We start from the raw sequence: 18965 nt of genomic DNA, 5'->3' as shown, positions 1-18965 counted from the left end.
GGCTTTCTACTCCCGTAAAGATTTACACCCTCGGAAACCCTGTACAGGGTCGCTATGGGTCGGAACCGACTCGACAGCACTTAACAACAACAATATTCAAAGTCATATTTAAGCTCTTAAGGACTTAGGAAGGCAGAAAGGTTTCATGCAGCAGGCCAATACCAAATGGACTAAGATGTCTACAGCAAAACAGAAATTTAAATACTACAGAATATATTGCCAAATTCCTTCATTAAAACATTGAAAAACTTTTCATTTTCACAACTTGTCTTCCAGAAATATGGTGTTTTTCTTGTTAGGCGGCCTCCAGTCAGTACTGACTCTCTGCAACCCTATGCATGACAGAATGAAGCACTGTGCCAATCTCACAATTGTTGCTACGCTTCAGCCTATTGTCACTGCCACTGTGGTAATTCATCTCAATGGGGGTCTTCATCTTTTTTGATGGCCCTCCCCTCTACCATGCATGATGTCCTTCTCCAGAAACTTGTCCCTCCTGGCTTATAAGGAGCAGTCGAGCTGTACTTCCAAAAAAAAGATTTGTTATTTCTTCTGGCAGTCCATTGGTACTTTTAATATTCTCCTCCAACACCATAACTCAAATGCATCAATTCTTCTACGGTCTTCCTTATTTACTGTCCAGCTTTCAAATATGTTAGGAGGCTATTGAAAATACCATGATTTGGGTCAGGTGCACCTTAGTCCTCAAAATGACATCTTTGCTCTTTAACACTTTAAAGATGTCTTATGTAATGCAATCAGTCATTTGACTTCCTGACTGTTGCTTCCATGACTATTAATGGTCGAATCAAGCAAAATGAACTCTTTGGCAATTTCCATCTTTTCTTCATTTATCATGATGTTATGTATTGATCCAGTTGTGAGGATTTTTGTTTACTTTCTGTGGCGGTGCAATCCATACCAAAGGCTGTGGTCTTTGATTTTCATCAGTATTTTAAGTTCTCTTTGCTTTCAGCAAGCAAGGTTGTATCATTTGTATATCACAGGTTGTTAATAAGTCTTCCTCCAATTTTGATGCCACATTCTTCTTCACATAATCTAACATCTTGTATTACGAGCTCAGCATACAGGTTGAATAATTATGGTGAGAGAATACAACCCTGGTACACACCTTTCCTATTTGTAAACCATCCGTTGTCTCTTTGCTCTAGAAACTGCCTTCCGGTGTAAGTACAGGTTTCCTGATGAGCACAACCAAGTGTTCTGGAATACACTTCTTCACAATGTTATCCATAGCATGCCATGATTCATGCAGTCTAAAACCTGTGCATAGTGAATAAAGTCTAGTATTCTCTGCTTTCAGCCAAGATCCATCTTATGCCAACAATGATATCCTTCATTCCATGTCCTCATCTGAATTTGGCTTTAACCTCTGGCAGCTCTTTTTCAATGTACTGCTGCAACTGTCTTCACATTATTTTTAACAAATTTTACTTGCATGATGTATTAATGATATTGCCCAATGATTTTCACATTCTATTGGGTTGCTTCTCATTGTAATGTGCACAAATATGGATCTCTTCCAATCAGTTTGCCAGGCAGCTGTCTTCCAAATTTCTTGGCATAGATGAGTCCTCCAGTTCAGCAACAGTTGGTTGAAAGGTTTCAATTTGTATTCCATCAATTCCCAGAGCCGTGTTCTTTGTCAATGCCTTCAGTGCACCTTGGGAGTTCTTCCTTTAGTATAATTGGCTCTTAATTATATTGTTGTTAAGTGCTGTTGAGTCAATCCTGACCCGTAGCGACCCTGTATAGGGTTTCCAAGGAGCAGGTGGTGAGCTTGAACTGCTGACCTTGCAGTTCAAACGGCTTTGCAGTCTGGCGCATTAACCCACAACGCCACACCAGGACTCCCTTGTTAAAATGGTTGAACATGGACCATTTCTTTTTGGTACAGTGACTGTGAATTCCTTCCATTTTCTTTAGATACTTTCTGCATCATTCAATATTTTGCCCATGTTGTTGTTGTTGTTATGTGCCTTGGAGTCGGTTCCAACTCATAGCAACCCTGGACAGGTTTCCGAGGCTGTAAATCTTCACGGGAGCAGAAAGCTCATCTTTCTCCCGCGGAACAGCTGGTAGTTTCGAACTGCTGACCTTGCAGCTCATAGTCCGATTCATAACCACTACGCTACCAGAGCCCATAGAATTCTTCAATATTGCAAGTCTAAGCTTGAGGTTTTTTTTTAAGTTCTTTCAACTTGAAAAATGCTGAGTGTGTTCTTTTCATTTGGATTTCTAATTCCAAGTCTTTTTACATTTCATTATCATATTTGTGTCTTCTCAAGCTGACCTTTGAAATTTTCTGTTTAGCTCCTTTATCTCTTCACTTCTTTCATTTGCTTCAGCATCTCTACGCTGGAGAGCAAGTTTCAGTGTCTCTCTGCCATCTGTTTTGGTCTTTTCCTTCTTTCTTATTAACAACATTGTGCTTTCTTCCTGTATGATTTTTTTGTCATCCCACAACTCTTCTGGTCTTCGGTCATTAGTGTCTATTGCATCATATCTGTTGTTGAGATGGTCTCTAAATTCAGGTGGGATTATTTTCACATTAGATTTGGTTCTCCTGGACTTGCTTTAATTTTCTTCAGCTTCAACCAGAACTTGCATATGAGCAACTGACAGTCTGTCCCACAGTCTGCCCTGGTCTTGTTATGGCTGATGATATGGAGCTTTTCCACAGTCTCTTTCCACAGATGTAGGTAATTTGATTTCTGTGTATTCCATCTGGTGAGGTCCCTGTGTAAGGTCTTTTATGTTGTTTATAAAGGTATTTGCAATGAAAAAGTCATTGGTCTTGCTAAATTCTGTGATGCAATCTCCAGCATCATTTTTATCAGCACGGCCATGTTTTCCATGATGCTTCCTTTTTGTTTCCATCCTTTGCATTCCAATCACCAGTAATTATCAATGCATCTCAATTGCATGTTTGATCAATTTCAGACTGAAGAAATTGGTAGAATTCTTCAATTTCATCATCACAGGCTTTAATGGTTGGTGTGTAAATTTAAATAGTTGTATTAACTGGTCTTCCTTGTAGGTGTATGGATATTATCCTATCACAGAAAGCAATGTACTTTACACAGATCTTGAAATGTCCCTGTTGATAACAAATGTGATGCCATTCCTCTTCAGTCTGTCATTTCTCTCATAGTTGTTGTTGTTAAGTGCCATCGAGTCGGTTCCGACCCATAGCGACCCTGTACAGGGTTTCCGAGGCTGTAAATCTTTACGGGAGCAGAACGCCTCATCTTTCTCCTGCAGAGCGGCTGGTGGTTTCGAACTGCTGGCCTTAAGGTTCGCAGCCCGATTTGTAACCACTACGCTACCAGAGCTCCTTACAGTAAACCATGTGATTTGACAAACAGCATTCATTTTAGCTCACTGGTACCTAGGATATCGATGTTTACATGTTCTAATTTTGACAACTTCCAATTTTCCTAGATTCATACTTTGTACATCCCATGTTCTGATTATTAATGGATGTTTACAACTGTTTCTCCTCATTTTGAATTTTGCCCCATCAGCAAATGAAGGTACTCAAAAGCTTTATTTCATTCACATCATCATCGTGGTCAACTCGACACTGAGGAAGCAGCTCTTCCCCAGTCGTACTTTGAGTGTGGACCTACCAATATTCTAGTGTTTTTCATCATGTTTCAATATTCAGTATTTTGATGCTGACAGTGTTCCACTGCTATTTATAAGATTTTCAGTGAATAAATATTCAGAAGTAGTCCGTCTCTCCTTCCTCGTCTGCTTTAGTCTTAAAGCTCAGTGGAAATCTTTCCACCGTGGGTGACCCTACTGGTATTTAACATACCAGTGACATAATTTCTAGAATCACAGCAACATGCAAGCCACCACAGTATAAGAAACTGACAGACGAGTGTTCTGTCACCTCAGAGCCCCAATTTCTGAGACAAAATCTTACAAGAGCAGATAGCCTCTCTCTTCTTTCTCCTGTAGAAACCAGTGGGTTTTAACTGACAACCTTGCAGTTACTAGTTGTTATTGCTACATGCTGGTGAGTTGGTCTGATTTATAGCAACTCTGTTTAGGGGTTTCTAAGGTGGGGTTGGTGGGTTTGAACCACTGACCTTGAGGTTAGCAATCCAGTGCTTATCCTACAGTGGTACACTAGTTACTTGTTAAATGCCGTTGAGTCTGTTCTGACTCGTATCAACCCTGTATAGGTTTCCAAAGAGTGATCGTGGGTTTGAGTATAGATAAAAATATTACAACTTATTTTTAAAAAATCATATTAATTTAGAAAATTTAAGATTTTGTATTCAAGTTTAATTCTGTAATGGTGATATTTAACTACGCAAGAACTAGCCAGTGAATGTGTATGTATTTAGTGCACATCAAGTTTCTCCAATTAATATATATATTAATTGCAGGAAATTTGGGAAATAAAAAAAAAAAGAATAAAAAAAAATAATCCACACTTCTTCTATATAGAGATATCTATTATTAAACTCTTTAAGGAAAAAAAAAAACAACTTTTTATTAGTGGGAGTAGTTAATCTTCCATTTCAGGAACAGGGGACCCTAAGACCAGCAAGAGGGAAGAGCATGAGTGGAACATGGGATCCTAACCAGAAAAGTGGAGACAGCAGAGACCGTGGCAGAGGCAATGGCATAGAGAGAGAGAGCAGCGGAAGACTATAGGCCCAGGGACTGAGGAAGGCAGTGTGCCTGTGGGCAGGAGCCTGGTATGATAGGGTGGCTTGCAAAGTGTGCCCTTTGGACATTGAAACAAATATGTACTTTCTGTTTTGTATGTGCACATCAAAAACCAAAAAAAGGGAATACTGTTGATTGATGATACATGGAGGGGATTGTAATTATTGCAATGAAACAAAATATGATTTATTGAATGTAAAACTGATCATCTGCCCTATAAACTTTTACTCAATTAACAAGAAAAACGTAAAAAAACCCCAAAACTTTCTATTGTGAATTGAGTGAAATTTTATAAAAGGTACCAGTCTCACATTCAGTAAACAACACACTTGGTGTCATTATAATGATTTTATTAAACTTTTGGTGTCAATACTTTGTTCCTTTCATAATATATATACCCTTATACAGGGTCGCTGTGAGTCGGAACCGACTCGATGGCATACAACAATATAATTAGGATCACAAACTATATAGTACGAGCGTGGCTTTTTGCCTTCATCTTACTAGGTATGTGGAACGCCCTTTCAACCTGTAATCCATTTACAATTATTCACCTTTATAGAATCCTATTAGAAGTTGATGCCTCTCAATTTATATTAATCTCATATTAATTTCTCTTTCTCTCTCTGTGCCACAGCTGGGTAAATTGGTACTGTCTTCCGTTTTAATCATTTCCCTTCCAAATATGTCTAGAGTTTAACCAGCTTATTTTCTTTTTTAATTTCAGTTGGACTTCTGGTGTGGCATTGTAGAGTCAGCACTGAACGTCGAAACACAAGGTTGGTCGTTCAAACCCACCAGCTGCTTCTCGGAAACCCTATGCTCAAGGGCACTTAATAACTTAACAACATAGCCACCTATTTCATGTTTTTAAAAATTTGCAATACCCTGTTTTCTCATGATTCTTTTTTTTTTTTTTTTAATGTCCACTCAATATCAGTTCATTTCTTTTCTTTTTTTTTAAAACTTTTTATTGTGAATTGAGTGATAGTTTACATGGCAGAACATCAGCTTTACAGTCATCCTATCATATTTCATTTCATTGCAATGATTACAGTCCCCTCCATGCATCAACATTCAACAGCATTTGCTTCCATTCCCTCTGGGTTTTGTTTTTTTTTGAATGTACACTGAAGCACTGGTGGGTTTGAACCACCAACCTTGTGGTTCACAGTCTAGTGCTGATCCTACAGTGCCACACCAGGAGTCCTTCATTTTTTTTGTTGTTTTTAAAAAGTGTCGCCAAGTTGGTTTCAACTCACAACCCTTAATAGGATTTGAACTGTCGACCTTTTAGTTTAAAGTTCATTGCTGATCCTACAGCACCAAACCACTCTCTTTAAAATACTTAAAAGTCATTTTGAGATTATTTTAATTTTGTCATTAGATTTTTTTAAAGTTTTTATTGTGAATTGAATTTACATGGGAGAACATCGATTTCACACTCATTGTTTCATTGCAATGATTACAATCCCCCAGCACATAGCCTTTCTCTTCCCATGAGTCTAGAGTCCTCAGCTGCTCTCTCTCTCCATGTCATCATCTCTGCCTCCATCTCCGGTGTTGTTGCTTCTCTGGATAGGGTCCCACATTCCACTCATGCTCTTCTCCTTTTATGGTCCTTGGGTCCCTTGTTTCTGGAATGTAAGATTAACTACTCCCATGTCATTAGATTTTGATTGATTTATCAAATTTTTAATTGTTTGATACTACTGGTTTTCTTAATGTGTTTGCAGGTTTAGATTCCCCTCCAACCACCCCCTCCCCCAAACCCTTTCCCAGGAGTTTTGAGGCAAGCCACCATCTTCACTGTGGGTTAACATGCTAGACTGCAAGATCAGTTTGAACTGCAAGGTCGGTTTGAACCACAAGTTGGGTCTGAACTGCAAGGTCAGTGGTTCAAGCCTCACAAGCCGCTCCTTGGCTGAGAGTCAGAATTGACTTGACAGCATTTATTAACAACAGTACCCTCTTTCAGAGCCCATGCCCTCCAGGCCTGGTACTCTCCTACTAGGTAATAAAGGGGAAAGTATATTTCCTGACGAAGCCTCCTGGGAGCTCAGTCACTTATGTGTCACTCAGGTCCACAGGTTTTTAAAGCATAATTACTAACATGAAACAAATTGTGTATAAATTATTGAGTAGAAAACTTACCTGATCTGTAAACCTTTTCCAAATTCACAGTAAAATGTTAAATAAATAAAAACAACAACCCAGAGCAGATGGTGAGTCGCAGCCTTCTTTTATCCAGGCCCAGCCCAGCTCCTGGTTTCATCCAAGGTATATGACTCCCGTTCCCCTGCCCAGACTGTGTCCAACAACTCCTGAACTCGGAGTTTTACTGAAAGTTTCTTTTCAGTTTTGAATCCTTGAAGATGTTTGTTTTCTGAATATACCCATATCTTTTCATTACGTCTCAGAGCAACTCTGTATAGAGTTTCGAAGAGCGGCTGGTGAGTTTGAATTGCTGATCTTGTGGTCCAGTGCTTATCCTACAGTGCCACACCAGGAGGCTGTGCTATTATTTCACTCAACAAACACTATCGGAGGACCACCTAAGAGTATGTACTATGCGGAACACGAAGGACAGCATCCTTTATGATTTCCATGATCTGTATGAATGTAGTTGTTGTTAGGTGCCATCGAGTTGGTTCGACCCATAGCGACCTTATGCACAGCACAACGAAACACTGCCCGATCCTGGGCCAAACTCACTACTGTTGCCACGCTTGAGTCCATCGATGCTGCCACTTGGCCAATCCATCTTGCTGGGGGTCTTCCTCTTTTTCTCTGACCCTCCACCTTACCAAACATGATACCCTTCTCCAGCAATTGGTCCCTCCTGACAATGTATCCGAAATGTGAGAGACGAAGTTTGGCCATCCTGGCCTCCAAGGAGCACTCTGGCTGTACTTCTTCCAACACAGATCTATTGGTTCCTTTGACAGCCCATGGCACTTTCAATATTCTCCTCCAATACCACAACTCAAAAGTATCCATTCTTCTATGGTCTACCTTATACTGTCCAGCTTTCACATGTATATGAGGTTATTGAAAATACCATGGGTTGGGTCAGGCGTACCTTAGTTCTCAAGTTGACATCTTTGTTCTTCAACACTTTAAAAAGGTCTTGTGCAGCAGATTTGCCTAATGCAATACATAGTTTCGTTTCTTGACTGCTGCTTCCATGAGTGTTGATAGTTGATCCAAGAAGAATCAAGTCCTTGACAACTTCAATCTTTTCTCCATTGATAAGAATGTTGTTTATTGGTCCAGTGGTGAGGATTTTTGTTTTCTTGACATTGAGATGTAATCCATATCGAAGACTGTGCTTCGATAAATATTTAAGTTCTGTTCGCTTTCAGCAAGCAAGGTTGTATTGTCTGCATATCGCAGGTTGTTACTGAATCCTCTTCCAATCCTGATGCCATGTTTTTTTCATATAACCCAGCTTCTCGGATTATTTGCTCAGCATACACCCCTGTCGCACATCTTTCTTAAATTATAAACCATTCAGTGTTCCCATGTTCTTCTGTTCGAACAGCTGCATCTTGGTCCATGTACAGATTCCTCATGAGCACAATTAAGTGTTCAGGAATACTCATACTTCTCAATGTTGTCAATTTGCCATCTTGGCCTGTATTTATGGTTCATATTTAATCCTCAAAATGGGCCACTCCCAGAAAAGTGTACTCAGTTTATACAAATATCTTCAGAGAATTTTCTGAAAGGAAAAAACTTATGTTTTGGAAGAAGGGATTAATGAAGTTATTGCTTAGTTCCCCAGCATACTCAGACTTTCTTTTCTAGGATTACTATGTGATTTTAAAACAGAGACCATACTGAAGTAGAAGATAAAGGAAAACGGATAAAACATCCATGAAGTGAAAAGGTTAAGAAATAGTCATTTGGGAAAACCTCAGTATTTGCTGATGGAGAAGCTACAGTTTGTTTTCTCTTTATTATTATTAAAAGTCATGACCAGAAATAAACTAAACTACTAATACTGGAAGGAGTTATGATATGGGTTCTTAGTATTCAATCCTTTCTAACATCAACTTCCAATTCCACAAATATTTGCTATGACGAATAAACAGAGAACTGGAGACCAGAGGTGGAAAGACTCGTCAGAAAGCCAATATAAAATCTGAGCAAAAGATAAAATCTGAACTTGAGCTGTGGCAAGACTTGCAGGAGATACTGTTGTTGTTGTTATGTGCCATCGAGTCGGTTCCGACCCATAGCGACCCTGTATAGGGTTTCCGAGGGTGTAAATCTTTACGGGAGTAGAAAGCCTCATCTTTCTCCCGCGGATCAGCTGGTAGTTTCGAACCGCTGACCTTAAGGTTCGCAGCCCGATTCATAACCACTACGCTACCAGAGCTCCTTGTAGGAGATACTGAAGCACAAAAAGGAGTTCTGGTAGCGTAGTGGTTACGAATCGGGCTGCGAACCACAAGGTCAGCAGTTTGAAACTACCAGCTGTTCCGCGGGAGAAAGATGAGGCTTTCTGCTCCTGTAAAGATTTACAGCCTCGAAAACCCTGTTCAGGGTCGCTATGAGTCGGAACCGACTCCACGGCACACAGCCACCACTGAGGAACAAAATGTCCACTTTATCACTATATATGGATGACAAATGACTTTTTAGGATTCATATTTTAGAGAAAAGGAGACAAGTCGTGCCATTAACTAATAAAGAAACGAAAGGAGAAAGTGCAGATTTAGGACAGCAGATGAGGTTCATTGGATATATGTGACTTTTTCAATGTCGACAAGACACTCAAAAGGAGATATGCAGCAGGCAGTTGAAATTAGAGAGACAGATAGGAAAAGTTACACATGTGAGGGTGTCTAGCACAAAGCCTGGATCCCCTAGACCCTCTCCTTCAGTGCGAACAAACCATCTGCCATTCCCCATCTTTGACACAAAACAAACTTTCCTATTTCTGGATGTTCAGGTTATAATTTTCAAGTCCCATTCCTTTCCCGAGGGGATGGTGCCAGTTTTACGCCTCTATATATAAGTACTCGGTTTCTAGCACCACACCTAAAATAGTAGGCACTGGAAAGACCGACTGAAGGAACAGACTTGGAAGACGCCCAACAAGTCCTGGAAGGAGTAGGAGTCTCTTAGAGATGGCTGCTGAAAGTAAAGAATTTGGATGGAATTTCCAAAGGAGAAAACAAAAACAAAATCCTTGTCATTGTTAAGTGCCATCGAGTCAGTTCTGACTCAGAGTAACCCTGTATAGGGTTTCCAAGGAGCAGCTGGTGAGCTTAAACCATTGACCTTGAGTTCGAAATGAACTTGAAGTCCAGAGCATTAACCTGCAGTGCCATACTAGGACTCCAAAAAACCAAATTAAGTGGTCCTAAATATATAGAGTTCTGGTGTCACGCTGTAGGATAAGCACTGGACTATTAACCACAAGTGTGGTGGTTCAAGCCCACCAGCCACTACTATGGGCCATAACTGACTTGACAGCACTTAACAAAAACTATAAATATAGGTGGCGCTGTAGGGTAAGTGCTGGACCACAAGATCTATTTGAACCACAAGGCTAGGCAGTTCAAAGACACCAACTGTAATTTGGAAATCCTATACAAGGTCATCATGATTTGGACTTGACTCAACGACACAACAACAACAAGCAACATAGGTGGGGAGTGGAGTGGCTCAAGAGGATAAGCACTGGACTGTGAACCACAGATCCCTAGTTCACGTCCACAAGCTGCTCTGTGGGAAAAAGATGGGGCTTTCTGCTCCTGCAAAGATTTACAGCATCAGAAATCCTATACCAGTGTCAATGTGAGTCAGAACCGACGCGACAGAATTTAAATTATAGGTAACAACATGGTGGGGGTGGCTGTGTGCCACGGAGTCGGTTCCCACTCATAGTGGCCCTGTACAGGGTTTCCAAGGCTATAAATCTTTACAGGAGCAGAATGCCTCATCTTTCTTCCGCGGAACAGCTGGAAGTTTCGAACTGTAGACCTTGTGGTTCGCAGCCCAATTCGTAACCACTACGCTACCAGAGCTCACAACATGGCACATCTTAATTTACGGAGTTGTTGTTGTTGTTGTTGTTGTTGTTGTTATGTGCCGTCGAGTCGGTTCCGACCCATAGCGACCCTGTACAGGTTTTCCGAGGGTGTAAATCTTTACGGGAGTAGAAAGCCTCATCTTTATCCTGCGGAGCAGCTGGTAGTTTCGAACCGCTGACCTTAAGGTTAGCAGCCCGATTCGTAACCACTACGCTACCAGAACTCCTTAAATTTACGGAGTAGTTCCTGACAATACTTCTAGGCTTCCTTCAGCCCCAATACCTCATCTGTAATATATACACATCACACATTATGTTATTTGAAAAATTAAATGTGATAGCATATATAAATCACCTAGTATAGTATCTGGTATATAAAAGCTACACTTAGTGTTCCCTTCTGTTCCCTTAGCCCAGCTCAAAACATTTAGCATCTGCTTCTTTTTTTCCCAATTTTAGCAAACACTATGACCTGAAGGGCATCTAGTCAAGACAAAAATGCCGCATATTTAACAAAGGGAGGTTGGTCTTGCTGGAGTTATAGAGCATTGGGCTGCTATCAACAGTTTCAACCCGTCAGCTGCTCCAGAGCAGAAAGGAGGCAGTCGGCCTCTGTTAAGCTGTCCAGTCTGGGAAAGTCTACGAAGCAGTTCTACTTTGTCTTACAGAGTAGCTATGAGTCAGAATCAACTGGATATGGATAGTAGGAACAGTCTTGCTGGACGCTCTCCCTAGAGCAGTTTCTCACTTGAACACTACTAACATTTTTGGCCAGATAATTCTCCATTAGGGGGGCTGTCTTGTGCATTGTGGGACAATTAACAGCATCCTTAAACTACACCCACTAGGGACAGTAGCACCCCCTGCACTTGTGACGATCAAAAATGTCTCCAAACCAAAACCACGCTAACTGCCAGCGAGCAGATTCTCACTCATAGCGACCTCACAGGACAGAGCAGAACTGCTCCACAGAATTTCCCAGACTGTTGGTGTAGTTGTTAGGTGTCATCGAGTCAGTGCCAACTCATAGCGACCTCACAGGACAGAGCAGAACTGCTCCACAGAACTTCCCAGACTGTTGGTGTAGTTGTTAGGTGTCATTGAGTCGGTGCCAACTCATAGCGACCTCATAGGACAGAGCAGAACTGCTCCACAGAATTTCCCAGACTGTTGGTGTAGTTGTTAGGTGTCATCGAGTCGGTGCCAACTCATAGCGATCTTATGCAAAACAGAACCAAACACTGCCCGATCCTGGGCCAGCCTCACAATTGTTGTCATGTTTGAGCCCATTGATGCTGCCACTTTGCCAATCCATCTCGTTGGGGGTCTTCCTCTTTTTCTCTGACCCTCCACTTTATCAAACATGATATCCTTCTCCAGTGATTGGTCCCTTCTGACAATATGTCATTATAATAGGGGACAATATCACTCTGCTAGATTTAACTGAAATTCCCACAAAGCCCTAAATCCTTGTCTTGACATCTATAAATGTATTTTTCCCACACTGGTTGATTCTACCCACTAAATTACACTTGGACCTAATATGTCATTTCAGTAAGTTACCCAAAACTGATTGCTATGTAAACCTTCACCAAAAATACAGTATCTTTTTTTTTTTTATGTAATGGGAACTTTCTAGTCCTTATAATAAAAAGATATACAATAACAACCTGAAAAACTATTATGACTTAATGTACTTGAACGGAAATTTTCATTCAAAGAATGTTGTAGGTACATTCTTGCCCTTGTTATACACAATGGAGACTGGAAATCAGAATAATTCTTTGGACTTCATGTAACTTGCATGAGAGAAACTGTGCGGTTTCTTCTCAATCTAAGAATATACTAGGAACTTTGCTATCATTGTAACACACAACGTTGTTTGAAAATCAACATTTAGAAAAAAACCCAAAAAACAAGCTAACCAAAACTGCTGTTGTTGTTAAGTGCCATAGAGCTGGTTCCGACCCACAGCGACCCTATATAGGGTTTGCAAGCAGTAGCTGGTGAGCTTGAACCACCGACCTTGCAGTTCAAATAGCTTTGCAGTCTGGCGCATTAACCCGCAGTGCCACACCAGGACTCCATAGCTATCCCTTAATTGCCAAGCATGTCACATAAACAATGTAGTCTGTCTAACCACTCAATGCAACATCAAACTGTGATTCTTAAAGTCATACTAATATAATAAGTAGGAACAGATTATCTCAAGATTTATCCCAATATTCAACAATGTCTAATCTTTTCATCCTCAAAAGAATGTATGTTCATATCTGTTGTCATTAAGTACCATTTAGTTATTTCTGACTCACAGTGACCCTGCAGAGCGGCTGGTAGGCTGGAACTGCCGACCTTGTGGATCGCACGCAGTCCAGTATGTAACCTACGGAGTCACTACGACCCCCTCACCTATGTCTAAATCACCATCGAGTAGGTTCTGACTCATAGTGACCTTGTACAGGGTTTCCGAGGAATGGCTGGTGAGCTTGAACTGCTGACCTTGTGGTTCAACCTGAGCTTGCAGTCCAGCGTATTAACCCGCAGCGCCACTCCAGGACTCCAGCTCATATCTAGGTACCCCAAACTGATATTGTTTAAAATTAGTTTTATTTACCCAAGGACTTTTACAAACTTAAACAGATGTTGTTGTTGTTGTTAAGTGCCGTCGAGTCGGTTCCGACCCATAGCGACCCTGTACAGGGTTTCCGAGGGTGTAAATCTTTACGGGAGTAGAAAGCCTCATCTTTCTCCCGCGGAGCGGCTGGTAGTTTCGAACCACTGACCTTAAGGTTCACAGCCCGATTCGTAACCATTACGCTACCTTAATGACATAAAATACATCATATATAAGAATTACTACGCATCATATATACATATATTGCAACAATATAAACAGCTATACACCCTCGGAAACCCTGGACAGGGTCGCTATGGGTCGGAATCGACTCAACGGCACATAACAACAACAACATGTGCACTAATAAAATACAAACAAGAAAGTAAAGAAACAAAAACAGAATTAAAGTTCACTAGTGGTTCAAGCTCTTCAGACGCTCCTTGGAAACCCTACAAAGGGTCACAATTAGTCAGAACCAACTTGACGGCACTTAACAACAATAATGTACTGACTTTAAACAATTTACTAAAAAGAAGTAAATAAATAAACCCTGTTGTTGTTCCGACTCATAATAACCTTGTTCAGGGTTTCCAAGGAGCAGCTGGTGGGTTTGAACAGCCAACCATGTGATTAGTAGCACCACATGTTAATACACACAGCATTGTCATTAAGAGCGCACATTTGAAACCAAACTATCTGGATTCAAATCCCAGCCCTATCATGTACTACTAGACAGGTTACTTAACTTCTTTGCCTGTTTCTTCATTGGCAAAATGGAGATAATTATAGTTATCTATGTCATAAGGTTATTGAATGAGTTTAAACAAGTAAAGGTGCTGAAACAGTGCCTGGCACATATGTATTAAAGTATTATTTACTAGGAATCCTGGTATGGCGCTGTAGGATAAGCACTGGACTGCTAACTGCAAGGTCAGTGGTTTAAACTCACCAGGTTGCTCCTTGGAAACCCAATACAGGTTTCCTGTAAGTCTGAACTGACTCAACAGCATTCACCAACAAATTTATCAATATTTGTAAGGATGCATAAGCATATGTTGGGTGGTTGTATAAATATAGTCACCATAAAGTGGAACATCAATGAACGGTGCCCAAATGCCCTGGGTTCATATTTCAGTTCTTCAACTAATTGCTTCATTCGGGCTTCAATTTCCTCATATATAAAATGGAAATATTGCCTTTTGTAAATTACAGAGCGATCCAATGAAATATAAATAAAGAAAATGCAATACTTTAAAAATGGATCAGCATTATATACAAGGATAGGTCAAAAAGCTTGCTACTACATGCAAAACAAAGCATGACATTAGAGGATGGCTGCAGATAAATTCTCTGGGTCCTACACTTGTGCTAGTGTTGTTAAGACATCTTCAACAACAACAAAAATATATATATAGGATACTGTTCGGTCCATGGAAAAAGGATTTTAAAGTCAGGGCTAACATCAAATTTCTAACAAAATTTAAGTGAACATCTTCCCAAATCAATGAAGTTTTGCGACGAGGTTACAACAGGAAAACTGCCCCACACAATTAAGCATTTTAAGGAAGGGTGGGAAGACCTCAAAGAAGAATTTAAAGCTCAGAAGGTTATGGCAACTCCTGGCAGGTCACGGGACTTATTAGTCTGAAGTTTTAAGAAAACAGTAAAAAAAAAAAAATTGTGCTGAGGAATTTGTTTCCATTACAATGCTCTTGCTTACTCTTCAAGGGTAACAAGAACTATCCTATGAGAATTTGTTGGGAAACCTTATCCCATCCACCACCATACAGCCCTGATCTTGCCCACTCAGATTTGTCTTCATTCCTAAAACTCAAAGAATATTTCAAAGAGACACAATTTGAGTCCCTTGAGGATCATGGTGCAAACCAAAAAGCACAGCAGGGGAAGGGTTGTTGTTAAGTGTCATTGAGTCGATTCCAAACCATAGCGACCCTCTATAGGGTTTCCAAGGAGCAGCTGGTGAGCTTGAACCACCAACCCTGCAGTTCAAACGACTTTGCAGTCTGAAGCATGAGCCCAGGGCGCCACACGAGGAAGGGTTACAGATGGAAATGTTGTCTTCAGAAGTGTATAGATTGAGCTGTGTTGAGAAAATAGCTTCACATTTTGATATTTTTCTTAATAAAAGTTGCTACCATTTTGTAGCAATATTTTTTAATTACCTTTGTAGTAAGGAAAATTCTTAGAGTTGTAGGTTTAATGGGAACTGCGGTAGTGTAGTGGGTTAAGTGCTGGGCGGCTAACCACAAGGGCAGCCTTTTGAATCCAGCAGACGCGCCACCAAAAAAGATGAGACTTTTTGCTCTTGTAAAGATTTATGGCCTCAGAAACCCTATACAGTGTCTCTCTGGTCAGAATGATAGCACTCAAGCAGCATACTTAGTAGGAGAGGAGAGAAAGGCTAGTATCTGTCTGCAGATTTGCAGGGGCGGGGTATTTGTGAAGAAGGTGACTTATAAGGAAGTCCTGGTGTGTCGCTGTAGGATAAGAACAAATCACCAGTTGTTTCTTGGAAATTCTACATCGGGTCACTATGAGTTGGAACCAGCTCAACAGCACTAAACAACAGCATGAGTTGGAACTGACTCAACAGCTCTAATAAAGGGTCGAGTAGGAAAAGTACAAACCTGGAACCCAGGAAAGTCTGATTTAAAAATTCTTACTTTACGCTGAATAGAGTTTGAAAGCTTTAAAAATAAAAAGTAGAACACCCTGATTTGTTAAAAAAAAGTATTTTATTGGTACAAGGTGGACCTTTGGAAAGGAGCCCTGCTAGCACGGGGTTAAGCCCTAGGCTTCTCATGGAACTGACTTCCACTCCCTGCACCCCCAACTTTCATTCAGATTATTGGCCTACACGGTGAACAAGAACATTAGGGGCGGTAACCCACTCTCACTGGAACACTGATCAACCAAAGATCAGTGCAGCATTTGCCTAGGATAAAACCAGGAAGGCAATGTTGTCATAGTTAAGTGCCACTAAGTCAGTTTTGAGTCACAGCAACCCTGTAAAGGGTTTCTGAGGAGTGGCTGGTGGGTTTGAATTGCAGATCTCCCGGTTAGCAGTTCAGGGCTTAGCATGTGACGCTACACCAAACCTCCAGGAAGAGAGTGGTGGCTGTGTGCCGTGGAGTCGGTTTCGACTCATAGTGACCCTGTACAGGATTTCCGAGGCTGTAAATCTTTACGGGAGCAGAAAGTCTCAGCTTTCTCCCGCAGAACAGCTGGTAGTTTCGAACTGCTGACCTTGCAGTTCGCAGCCCGATTCGTAACCACTAGACTATAGGGGATAAGAAAGGAGAAGGAATGGCAATAGTACACACTGGGAGGAAATGCTAATTACACGTGCGGGCTAGCAATCAGCATTACAAAATGTGTATAAATTGTAAATGGAACCCGAATTTGCTCTGTAAATTTCCACGCATATCACAATTTAAATCTAATAATACATTTGGGAACCAGAGTTACCTGGTTAATTGAAAGAACGAGAAAAACAAACACACAAACAAAAAAATCCAATCCACAATCATGGAGACGGTGTCTATAGGTGGTGTTTTACAGAGCTGTGCATGCCTGGAGTGGCCATGAGGCAGGGGCCACCCAATGAACCTAAGCTAACAAGGTAGGCACATTAGCCTTTTCAGGCTTGCTGTTATTAAGTGCCGTCGAGTGGGTTCCTACCCGTTTCCGAGGAGCAGCTGGTGAGTTTGACCCGACCTTGAGGGCCAGGGATTATCCTACAGTGCCACACCTTTTCAGGGTAGTTGGAATATGTTGTTGTTGTTGTTAAGTGCCGTAGAGTCGACTCCTACCCATAACGACCCTGTATAGGGTTTCTGAGGAGCAGCTGGTGAGCTTGAACCGCCGACCTTGCAGTTCAAACGGCTTTGCAGTCTGGCGCATTAACCCACAGCGCCACCCCAGGGATCTGGTTACCTTCCACTCAAAAAGCAAGACCTCAAATCAAGCCCCTAAGTGACCTTTTCTTTTAAATTGTTAGAAGATAAAGGGTGATGTTGGGGGAGGGGGGGGCGGGTGTCAGGAGAATGCCAACAGTTTCAAGTCAGTTTGATATGCCTATTTTTAGATAGAAAAATCATTACTTTCCAACCTGCATTTCAATCATCAAGGATTGTGCACCCTGTATTGTATACGTATTAGTCCTGGTGTGGCGCTATGGGATAAAGCTCAAAGTCAGCCGTTCAGCCCTCACCTGGAAACCCTTAAGAGGGTAGCTCGAAGTTGGAACCAATTCAAAGGCAATTAACAGCACCAATAAGGAAAGACGCAGTTAAATATTTTATAAGTAAAACTTGCAATATCAGTAACGAAGGTGTTTAGAACATAACACGTCTTGACTGTTGCCAAAAACTGCAAAGAAAAAGAGAACAAGCCTTTCCTATTTCTTCAGTCAATTGCCGCCCCCACCATGCCTCGGAGACGGGATGTGGGTGCCTGGGTGAGGGTCTTCAATGGTGCTGGCATTCGGAGTGTGTGCAATGAGTTGGGTCAATGAAGCTTTCAGCCACATTTTCTGCAAAATCCTTAACAATCTGTTAGGAGCAGTCCTTTCCCCCAGCGTAGAGCAAGCACAGGGCTTCTTCCTTTGCTACCTAGCCCCCTTGGTAGAGGTGCCCAAGTTTCGACGGCACTCGGGTCGAGTACGGTTCTCCTGGGTCACCACAGCCTAGCCCCGGCGGGCTCACACGTGGAGCCCGCAGCCCGCCCGAGGCCGGCTCGGCCCTCAAACCCGCCACTCTGATTGGCTAAGGGCTACCAGAGCCGGAGCCGCTCCGGAACAGGCGGCGACTCCACTACACAAATTGGGCGGGCGCCGGGCAAGGGACACGAGGTCGTGACCACGCGGGCAGCAGCCGAAGCAGCTGGTCCAGTGCGCTGGCCCCTGGCAAGCAGCAAGGCACCATGAGACCAGGACCACGCAACCCCATGTGGGCCCCGGCTTGTGGCAGCCGCCAACATCCCTCCCCACGTCGGGCAGCGCTCACCTCAGCGCTCCCTGCGCCTCCACCTTCAGTTTTTTGGGCTTGGGCTCCTCCTCTGCCGCTGCCATCTTCACTCTCACCCCACTTTGGCTCTAGAGTGCACCCCACCCGCTCAGCTCGAGGGTTCTGCCCCCTCCACGAATCACCGCCTTCTTGGCTCTAAACCACGCCCCTCTCAACTCCTCCCAGTCCAAATTTTTCCGATCCACAGCATTGAATTTCTCCTCTGTTACAAAACCAATACTCACCTGGTGGTGGTGGTTAAACAAAGTAAGCAGAGGCCTGCCTGTGCTTATTTACTAATCTTAGTGGACAGTTTAAGGGTTGTGAAACTGTCTATTACAGATTAGTAAATAAGCACAAGTAAACCTGTGCTTACTTTGCTTATTGGGTAATCCCGCACTGTATCCGCCCATTCGTGGCGGTGGGGGACCTACAGGGGGGAATTCCAGACCGAATTAGGCTGCTGAAGAGCGCCTGAGTTCAGATAGTACGAAATCCCCATTCTTCTTGATCCTGGACAAGCTAGAAGATTTAGGTCCTAAACTTCAAGAGACGTCTTTCCTGT

At 42.0% G+C, this 18965-nt stretch overlaps 1 protein-coding gene across 2 annotated transcripts in view; it reads right to left on the bottom strand.

The window, feature by feature from the left end:
* Positions 1–18551, bottom strand: part of ADK (adenosine kinase) — a 647845-nt gene extending 629294 nt beyond the window's left edge. For both annotated transcript variants that reach the window (XM_006835925.1, XM_006835922.1), the window contains exon 1: positions 18401–18551. In XM_006835925.1, coding sequence (XP_006835988.1) covers positions 18401–18465 — 65 coding nt within the window. In that variant the 5' untranslated portion in view covers positions 18466–18551. The remainder of the gene's footprint in view (positions 1–18400) is intronic.
* Between the last annotated feature and the right edge of the window lie 414 nt (positions 18552–18965).

The sequence above is a fragment of the Chrysochloris asiatica genome, unplaced genomic scaffold (assembly GCF_000296735.1).
Source record: "Chrysochloris asiatica unplaced genomic scaffold, ChrAsi1.0 scaffold00020, whole genome shotgun sequence".
Lineage (NCBI taxonomy): Eukaryota > Metazoa > Chordata > Mammalia > Afrosoricida > Chrysochloridae > Chrysochloris > Chrysochloris asiatica.
This window is presented reverse-complemented; position numbering and strand designations above follow the sequence as displayed.